Here is an 11,099-nt window from a genome sequence, read left to right on the forward strand (position 1 = left end):
GTTTTTTTTCGTAAATTAAAGTTCAATTATGGATCAAAATATTTTCTCTGGAACGGTCCTGTCCGTGTGCTGTACGATGAGTTACATGCTGTAGACCAGCCGCGTAAACAGATCGTCGTTGAAAGACAGAAAGATACTTCTCAATTTTTGGGGAATTTTTCAATGCAAAAGGACAAACTAAGAAAAATAGATATTAAAAATACTGATATTTTCTTATTATAATAGTTAATAGTAATTACTGTCTTAAATGCATTGTTGCTGCAGCAAGAGTTCGCAAACAAAACCACATTCGTAAACATCTGTAGTTGCTAACTGCGTGCACTAAACAAACTCCATTAAAATATGGAACAAAATGAAATAAAATTTTAACATTTCTAGAGAAAATGTTGAAATTGATCCCCATTAGCGCGGATACATGCATGGCACCGACGCACCCAATTTTGACGAATATTTTCCCAAATTCCAGGTATTCCCCTGATTGTGTCAGCAGCTTCAAGTATACGGTTTCACAATTCTTCCACCGTAGCAATTGGAGTATTGTAAACCAATGACTTCAAGTGACTCCAAAGATAAAAGTCCATTGGAGTTAGATCGGGTGACCGAGGTGGCCACGGCACACGACCAAAGCGTCCAATCCATCGCTGAGGAAACATGGCGTTACTTCTCGAGTACTGTGTGGAGGAGCCCCATCTTCGAACTTGTAATGCCACATTGTCCGATAACTCAGGCAACCGGTTCTCCAAAATGTCAGCATATGTTGGTCCATTTAGTCGTCCTTCAAAGAAATAGGGACCCACAAGTACATCGCCTATTATGCCAGCCCAAACATTTACCGATAACCGACGTTGAAAGTGAGTTTCCCTAATCGCATGAGGTTTTGATCAGCCCATATGTGAATATTATGGAAATTCTCTTCATCACGGGTAAATGTCGCCTAATCTGTTACACAAACATAAGCAGGAAAGTCTACTTTATTGGCACATTGCCGTAAAAACCATCTGCAAAAACGCATTCGTTGATCACAACCCGGGGGCAAAATCTGCTGAACCGGTTGCAGATGATAGGGGTGCAACAGCTGGCGCCTTAAGATGCGATGTACGGTACGAGATGAGGTTCCTACTTGATATGCGAGTCGTCGAGTACTAATTGTGGGGTCTTCGTCAAGATTTTCCAACACAGCATTTTCAACATTAAAGTTCACTTGCTAACCACGTCCTTCTCCTCGAGGAATAACACTTCCCGTGTCTCGCAGCCGCTGAACGCACTGTAGGATTGTATTTGCACTTGGAGGGTGACGTTGTGGCCATCGTTCCTGGTACAACCAAATCGCCGCGAGCGCATTTTCTCCGGCTGCATCATACACTAACACCATATAGACACTTTCGGAAACAGTAAATGTATTGTTTTATCGGTTCCTTGTAAAACTAGTGTGTGCACAAACTAAAAAATTAAGTAAAGTAAAAAATCAGAATCTCGTTTTTAATGTAATCGGTACGCTATTCTTATTTTTTACTTCTTTATAAAAATTACACTATCACTATTGTGGAATTACAAAATAAAAACTAGAGGAAAGTCGCCTATTATGGGGTATATTCCTAATATGGGGTATGCATGTATTTTCGAAACTAAAATAGAGACATCTATGTTTCAATAGCCAAAGCACACCTTACAGGCTTGTATCGATATCTACTTAATGTTAAAGCCATGAACCAATCAGCTGTTCTGTCATTTTGGTTTACATGCTTGGAGTGTTGACAAAGTTTTATTTGGTGACTATTAAAAGGATTTTTTCTCAAATACAAGGTAAGTCTTGGCTATTTGTTGTGAACAGGCTAAAAGTAGGAGTGTTAATGTGTATTTTGTGCATATAAGTTTTTGCTTTTGTTTTTATTGAAACAAAAAAAAAATAATTGTATACTTTTTTCTAAACACGTCCTATTATGGGGTATCTGAAGTATTCCCAATATGGGGTCAGGAATTAATTATTATTAATTTGCAAATCCATTTTTTATAGATGCCAAACCAACGTAAAAGGAAGAACTGGGATGCCGAAAATATGATTGCAGCCATAAAAGCCTGTAGAAGTAAAACCATGGGTTACAAAAAAAGTGCTAAAACACACGGAGTACCACAAACGACGTTGGAAAGATTTGTTAAGATGAACGGGGATCCTGAAGTTGTAGTCCAAACCAAACTGGGTAAGAAACCAGTGTTTTCTCCAGAAATGGAAGATCATCTTTCCACACACTGCTTGCAAATGGAACAAAAATATTTTGGAATAACCAAAAAAGATATTTGCAGAATGGCATTTGCTTTGTGCAAAGAAAATAAAATAAAAAATCCTTTCAACAATGTAAAAGAGTGTGCAGGCTCTAAATGGTTCAAATGTTTTCTTCGGCGTCATCCAGAGCTCTCCCTAAGGACCCCTCAAGGAATTTCATACGCAAGAATAAAATCATTTACTCCGGATAACGTTTCCAAGTATTTTGATTTATATGAACCACAAATGGATAAAATTCAACATAATCCATCCAGAATATATAACTGCGATGAATCTGGGATATCAGTTGTCCAACATAAGCATATTAAAGTGATAGTTAGGAAGGAAAAAAAACAAATAGGAGCCATAACATCCGCAGAACAAGGATCTACTATAACTGTGGTTTTTTGTTTTAATGCCACAGGACAATATGTGCCACCATTGATAATATTCCCCAGGAAAAATATGAAGATTGAATTGATGAATGGTGCCCCGCCAGGTTCAATATACGCATGTCATCAGTCAGGCTGGATTCAACAGGAAATATTTGTTCAGTGGCTGCACCATTTCATTGAATTCACCAAGCCAACCAAAGAAGATCCTGTTATCCTTATTTTGGACGGCCATTATTCGCATACTAAGAATTTGGAGGTAGTTAATGTTGCAAGAGCCCATCATGTTGTAATAATTTGCCTGCCACCCCATTCTACCCATAAGATGCAGCCGTTAGATGTTGCATTTATGTCACCATTCAAAACATACTATGCACAGGAAATATCTCAATGGCTGAAGCAACATCCTGGTCGTGTGGTGACAGTTTACCAAGTCGCGGAGCTATTTGGCATGGCATATAATAGAGCAGCCACTGTGGAAACGGCAGTTAATGGGTTTAGAAAGACAGGAATGTTTCCAGTAAACCGAAATATTTTCCGAGATTACGATTTTGCTGACAACATTTTAAATGAAAATACAAAGGAAAATATTGGTGATATGGTGAATGATGGTGATATAGGGAATGCTGGTCATACGGTGAATGATGGTGCTATGAAAGGAATACCTAAAGATGATTCAATATCGAGCATCTCGACAGCAAATACTTCGGATGGTGTTCTTTCTGCTAGGTCAAAATTAGTTGCAGATCATGCCATTCCAAGCACTTCAAAGTGTAATTCTGAGGAGATTCTCCACATCACTCCTCCCAAAACTCTTACTGAAAGACTGATTTTACCCAGCAACATATTGCCTATTCCAAATTTGAGCAGCAAGATCGATGAACAGAAAAAATCCAGAGGTGGCAAGTGCGTTGTGGTTACGAGTACACCCTATAAGGAGGAACTGGAAGAGAGCGAAAAAAAGAAAACAATTGATCCCAAAACAACAAAAAGAAAAGTTTTCAACAAACAAAAACCAAAATTAAAAAAAGGGAAAAATACCAACAAAATAGAAAAAAAAATTAAAAAACGCAAGAAACAGACTAAAAAAGACTCATCATCTGAGTCAGATATGGAGGTGGAATTTCAAGAATCAGATGATTCTAATCAGGATGACATTGAAGCAGAATGCATGTTTTGTCATATTGTATTTAAGGATGATAAAAGTGGAGATGAGTGGGTTCAGTGTCAAGGATGTTTGGAATGGGCCCATGTCCACTGTGCTGGAAANCTATGTCTTTCCAAAGTTTCACTTGAGGGTACAAAAATGTGATAAAACAGTACACCAAGAAAAGTTTTCCGTATACGTCCCAAAAAAGACCTTTCTAGGGGAAGATTCTTGATCTTAATTGGAGAAATATGCTACTATTAAAAGAGACGATCTATTGAACAAAATCTTGCCTGACATATCAACTTTTTTTTGCTAATATTAGATAGTTAGATACTTTCATAAATATGCTGATTTTTTTCATATTTAGCTAAGCACCATTAAAATTTATATTCGTAATAATACTGGTCTTGAAGTTCCTTTGAGTTCTATTGAATAATTAGACTTAATAAGTAGGTATGTTATGTCACTACGAAGTACCATTCAACGAATTTTGAAATAATTAATGCGACTTGAGTGATTTTTTATGCTACCAAATGCGCATTTCTCGCAGTACTCAATTAATTATTTCAAATATTTACTTTCTACATGTAGTTATGTGCAGGTGTCACAGAATGCGTAGAGTCTATCTCCGATCAAATACGATAATAAAAAAATCGACACCGGTTCCTATTCTTATTCCGTCCGTATACGTAACCAGTTTCTATTTTTGGAAGGAACTGTTAATTGACAAAAAGTTTCTCCAAAAAAAATTTGATTAACTCAACATGCAAATCATTATTTAAGATTACAACACAAATCGGAGCAGTCCGGGTTTATCTGTTCGAATAATATAGCGGAGCGCGCGTATATAAAAAATTATGTAAGTATGTCCTGCAACAGTGGACTGTTTACGTCGTTTTTTTGTCTAAGCAGTGGATAAATGCTGGCACGAGGAAAATTGTGAAATATCCTATACGCGGCAATGCTTACTTCAGTTTATAAATGTAGGCACTTACCAAATTTTACTCTATTTTTTATTCTTCACTACTGTTTCAATAATATTTTAAAAATACCTTTTACCTGTTTTGACAAAAATTTTGGTCTATCCAATAGAATGTACAAACACTAAGTACCTATACTAAATGCTATATTTTCACAAAAGTAAATACAACACAATGTATTATATTGTATATATTGTAATGAAACCAAACAGTAACAAGGACCTTATAAGTTAAAAGTGCATTGTATAAACACAATTGGGTATAAATATTGATTTACTTTATACAAGGTGTGCAGTGTATAATCTATAAAAATTAAACTACAGCCAGTAGAATTTTTCAATGCAAAAGTAAATACAAACTAAGAAAAATAGATATTAAAAAAAAATACTGATATTTTCTTATTATAATAGTTAATAGTAATTACTGTCTTAAATGCATTGTTGCTGCAGCAAGAGTTCGCAAACAAAACCACATTCGTAAACATCTGTAGTTGCTAACTGCGTGCACTAAACAAACTCCATTAAAATATGGAACAAAATGAAATAAAATTTTAACATTTCTAGAGAAAATGTTGAAATTGATCCCCATTAGCGCGGATACATGCATGGCACCGACGCACCCAATTTTGACGAATATTTTCCCAAATTCCAGGTATTCCCCTGATTGTGTCAGCAGCTTCAAGTATACGGTTTCACAATTCTTCCACCGTAGCAATTGGAGTATTGTAAACCAATGACTTCAAGTGACTCCAAAGATAAAAGTCCATTGGAGTTAGATCGGGTGACCGAGGTGGCCACGGCACACGACCAAAGCGTCCAATCCATCGCTGAGGAAACATGGCGTTACTTCTCGAGTACTGTGTGGAGGAGCCCCATCTTCGAACTTGTAATGCCACATTGTCCGATAACTCAGGCAACCGGTTCTCCAAAATGTCAGCATATGTTGGTCCATTTAGTCGTCCTTCAAAGAAATAGGGACCCACAAGTACATCGCCTATTATGCCAGCCCAAACATTTACCGATAACCGACGTTGAAAGTGAGTTTCCCTAATCGCATGAGGTTTTGATCAGCCCATATGTGAATATTATGGAAATTCTCTTCATCACGGGTAAATGTCGCCTAATCTGTTACACAAACATAAGCAGGAAAGTCTACTTTATTGGCACATTGCCGTAAAAACCATCTGCAAAAACGCATTCGTTGATCACAATCCGGGGGCAAAATCTNCAGGATGACATTGAAGCAGAATGCATGTTTTGTCATATTGTATTTAAGGATGATAAAAGTGGAGATGAGGGGGTTCAGTGTCAAGGATGTTTGGAATGGGCCCATGTCCACTGTGCTGGAAATGACACGCCTAACTATATTTGTGACTTTTGTAGAAGCTTTTAAGTTTCGTATGTTTCGATTTTAAAGTTTGTTTAGGCAATATTTTATTTTTTCGTTGTTTTTGAACAAAAATCTGATTTCATTTCCATTTAGGATATTATATCTTGTTTATAACTATATGATTTGTATTATTTATCAATAAAATTTAAAAGATTCTGTCTATTTTTTTTTGTACTATACAAAATTGCACTAGATCATTTTTTCAGGTACCCCATATTAGGTCATATCAGGACCCCATATTAGGCTACCAGGTAGCCTTATATGGGGTAGGGACAATATTTGTAAATAATTTTTTTATAAAAAAATGTAATGTTTTAAATCTTTTTTTTATTCAAAATTATCTTGGTTCCATAATAAAGAATCAACTTTGTTAAAATGAAAGTTAAACAGAAATAAAAAATATGAATTTTTTCTAAAAATCAAAATGGTACCCCATAATAGGCGACTTTCCTCTATTGTCTGGAATCTTTCACTTTTTAACACTGATGAGTCGATGGACGATGCTTAATATTTAATAATTAAGTGAATAATGAATTCAATGCAAATACAAAATCAGCTGACTGCACCCATTTTTTGACAATGTAACCTAACCTTCTTTTAGTGTCACTAGTATTAGATTATACCGACTTAAATTATAAAGTTGCATCTCGGGTCGTATAAAAACATTTTCAAAATTTTTAATAAATAACACAGGGTCAGCCTTCATTTTCGTTGAAAAATGAACTTAAATTTACAAAAAAACTTTTTCGTATAAGACTTTTCTATTACAAATATCATCAGGAAGCTGTAGTTTAATTTTTATAGATTATACACACCACACCCTGTATAATATATTGCATACACAAGTGACTAAAGAATATATTTTGTGTCTTAAGTTACTTAAATAAAAGTGTTAAAACACCTTTAATTTTGACGTACAAACGCTGTTTTACATTTGGTGGCCTGTACTAATTAAAATTAATTTTTAATTAACACTATTTCGATGTGACATACGTTTAACATTTATAAATATGCATTAATTCTTGATAGGAGCAAATAGGGGTAAATATAATATTTCGGTAATTAAAATGACATGTTATTCACCGAAAGCAGAAATTAAAGCAGCACCTTTCAGGTAATTTGTTTCATTTTGCATTTGATTTCTGAGACATTAAAATATTTACTACAAAAAAAGTTGGACAAAAAAGCGGGCCACACGTCATTTACGGACACAACTATGGCCTTCTTTTCATGTAGTGTGTAAGTCGGGGACGATTCCAGAGGTTCCCAATAAGTATTAAAAATGTTTGTTATTATTAATTACTGTCCTTACCACATAACAAAATTTTCCATGCAGTTTCAACACAGAAACATGAGAACAATTCCCACCTTACTTTCTCAACAGATGTTAGAGGTAATTTAGTTAGTCCAGGCGCCCATTATATCCTAAAAGTCATGCTAGATAACCTAGAATGCTTCCAAGCACCTATAGATTCGCTACTATTTATCTTATAATGACTATTTAAATTGGACCGTACCATCCGATGGGAACAAGAACTCGTTGATGGACAGATAATTATAAAAATGTGTATGTAAGTTTTAAAGTGTGAAATAGACTACTAGATTCTCGTTAGACTGAGTTTCGGTATTTTTCCGAGCTTATTGTATGCCTCCGGACGTGACTATATGTAAAAATGCAGACATAGAGAAAAAACCGAGACACTATTACATTTATTCCGGTTAAAACCTATAATGAAATTCACGTGGTATGGTTAAGCGTTCGATTGTGCAATACAAGCGGTTTATTCAAATATTTTATATGCGTCTAGTATCTTGCGTCATTGTTACGTAAAAGTCGTTGGATTTTCCTTTCGGAAAATAATTGGAACATTCCAGAACCTTTTGATACCTGATAGTTGCGGTTCGACGATACGCACCTGATCGCTAGGAAAGCAATTTGTTATATAAAAAGTGACTTTAATCGTTTATTGCGAGTGCGTAAAACTAGCGTTTTATTTTTTGTATGTTCGAAAGGTATGCCCTGAGAAAAGTTCGATTATTCGATTCGACATAATTTGGTTGGGATACTTTTTTTTTCAGTTAGTTCGTGACTTATTAGTCCTTTGTTGAGTAAGTTTGCGACACACTAATTAACATTTTTAACGGGTAGATTAATTTTAATTTAATAATGAGGCAAATAAATTAATAAATTAATTTAATAATTTGAATCCGGGATCTTGATGAATAGTCAATCGGGCCAATTAATATCTTTAAAAGACAGTAAAAAAGTACTTTTCTATTTTGACCACAGGAACACAAATTTTCATTTTGATCAATGCAAACATTTGTAGCTCTCGACATTTTCCTTTCTCGTTTCTGTGGATTTCATTTTTTTTCTTTTCTGGGAAAAAAACATTGGCGTACCATTTTTTCTTTCAAAATATTAAAGTTAGTGCTCGTACGCACGCCACTGCTATAGCTAAAAATTATGTTTGCATTGAAAAACATGCGCTTTTATTAACTATCACTACGTACTAAATATCAATGAAATATCTCAAGCGGTTTAAAAAATATTAGTTAATTTCCTTCTTTTTCCTAAAATTGTAATATTTCGTAATTTCGCAACGGAACATTTTTAGTTTTTAAAGCAAACTATCATTAATTTCCCATATAGAATTACACATATATTCGCATGTCGTTAAGAAATGTAATATGGAATTCGTATTGTGGATGTAATTTCTCTTTGTTGTCTAACATAATTTGTCATTTATTTTCTAATTTTCCTAAAGACTGTTTCAACAAAATCTCAGGGTATTGATTATTTATTAGTACATTCTTCATGAATTTTATTCATTATTAAAAATTTTATTTAGTTAGAATTTAGTGTGAGGTGGTTTTCTATAAACACTTGCTTCTAAATAATCCTTTTTAATTAAAACATCTAGATGGGTCATTAATTATTGCTCTCCATTTTCAAAGTTTTAATTGTTGGTTCCTTGTTATTAAATAAAAGGCCAAACTGCAAAAATATCGTCTACATATCTCCACCAAATAGACGGTTTTTTATTTAAATTGTTAACATAGTTTTCTTCAAACAAATTCAAAAAGATGTTACTTAAAACTGGTGATAATGTAGAGTCCATGCCATTCCGAAATATTGTTGATAAATTTCATTATTTAATTGAAAATACAGGGTGTTAAAAAAAGAGTGTAAAATATTTAAGGAGGTAATAGTATGAACCAAAATAAGCAGAAAAGTCTCAATAAACATGGGTCCGCAAAGTAACGGTTGCGGAGATAGGGAATGTTTTATGTTTTTTAGCCCCTTTTTTATTTTGCAAAAACATTGTGTATTTTCTTATAATAGTTGGTTGATGTTTAGTGAAATAAACAGTACGTATTTGACAGTTGTTCTCAGTGCACAAGTTTTCTTTCGCTATGGCTGGTTACTCTAACGCAGAATTAACAGACATGCATTTCATGTATGGTCGTGCTAATGGGAACGCCACCGAAGCGCGACGTCTTTATGTTGACGCTTATCCAAATCGCCAGATTCCTTCACAACGCATGTTTGGAAGAATTCACCAAAGATTGCGTGATACCGGTTCCTTGAGCAAACAGTGCCATTTATCCGGAAGACCAAGGTCGGTATCCACTCCTAGAGCAGAAGAAGAAATTCTAGCACTGGTAGAGCAGAATCCAGGTACGAGTGTGCGGAGAATATCAGCCGAGGTAGGAATTAGTGGTCCTCTTGTTTGGAGAATCCTTCACGAGCAACTGCTTTATCCATACCATGTGCAACGAGTACAGGCCTTAAATCCAATAAATGATCATCAAGCACGTTTGGTTTTTTGCCGCTGGTTTCTACGTCATGATGCTGAAGACCCTCGTTTTCTTGCAAACATTCTTTTTACTGATGAGGCCGGGTTCACAAGAAATGGAGTGTTTAATTTTCACAATACGCATATTTGGGCCGACGAAAATCCTCATGCTCTAATAGAATCTGGACATCAGGCACGTTTTTCATTAAACATTTGGATGGGTATTGTAGGTGACAGGTTTCTAGGTCCTGTTGTTTTACCAAACCGATTAACAGGCGCTGCTTACCTCAACTTTCTGCAGAACACACTGTATGAGTTTTTGGAAGACATTCCTTTGAATCAGAGGCAACAAATGTGGTTCCAGCATGATGGTGCTCCAGCTCATTTTTCCATGGCCGTTAGAGAGCATTTACACCAAACTTTTCCACATAGATGGGTAGGAAGGGCCGGACCTGTTTTATGGCCTCCAAGATCGCCTGATCTGAACCCTCTAGATTTCTTTGTTTGGGGATATTTGAAGACATTAGTGTATGGTACTCCTGTAAATAGCCTGGAAGAGCTGCAGCTACGGATTAATCAAAAGTGTCAAGAAATCCAAACCAAGGAGGGTGTTTTCGAAAGAGTTCGAATATCGTTGAGACGAAGATGTCGTGCCTGCTTGGAAATGGACGGAGGGCACTTTGAACATCTTCTGTAACTTTGTTTTTTGTTTGTTAAAAGCTTCCTTTGTCGGTTTATTCCTAATAAAATAAAATGTTTGAAAAACGAATAGTGGTCCATATCTCCGCAACCGTTACTTTGCGGACCCATGTTTATTAAGACTTTTCTGCTTATTTTGGTTCATACTATTACCTCCTGAAATATTTTACACTCTTTTTTTAACACCCTGTATATTTTTGAAAAGAGAAAATTTAACGAAGCTAAGGATGCACTAATATATAGGGTGTTCCATTAAAAAAAATTTTTCTTTAATTTAGTGATTTCCATTATTCAATTGTTTTTCTAATACTGTATTATAAAAATTCATAAAAAAGCTAAAACTCCTGTTTTAAAAACCACATCAAAACTCGCCATTAAATGACTAGTATTAAAATGATTTAAAGAGAGTTTTTCCAAACGATGTTAACA

General features: G+C 35.1%; 1 protein-coding gene across 1 annotated transcript; it reads left to right on the plus strand.

Annotated features, from left to right (window-relative positions):
• Positions 1 to 2,014: 2,014 nt before the first annotated feature.
• Positions 2,015 to 4,034, plus strand: LOC108904014 (tigger transposable element-derived protein 2-like). The gene is made up of 2 exons (XM_023454050.1): positions 2,015 to 3,558; positions 3,848 to 4,034. The coding sequence occupies exons 1-2, from the start codon at positions 2,015 to 2,017 to the stop codon at positions 4,032 to 4,034; spliced, it is 1,731 nt and encodes a 576-aa protein (XP_023309818.1).
• The last annotated feature ends 7,065 nt before the right edge of the window (positions 4,035 to 11,099 follow it).

This window comes from Anoplophora glabripennis, unplaced genomic scaffold (assembly GCF_000390285.2).
Source record: "Anoplophora glabripennis isolate ALB-LARVAE unplaced genomic scaffold, Agla_2.0 scaffold199, whole genome shotgun sequence".
In the NCBI taxonomy this organism is placed as follows: Eukaryota; Metazoa; Arthropoda; class Insecta; order Coleoptera; family Cerambycidae; genus Anoplophora; species Anoplophora glabripennis.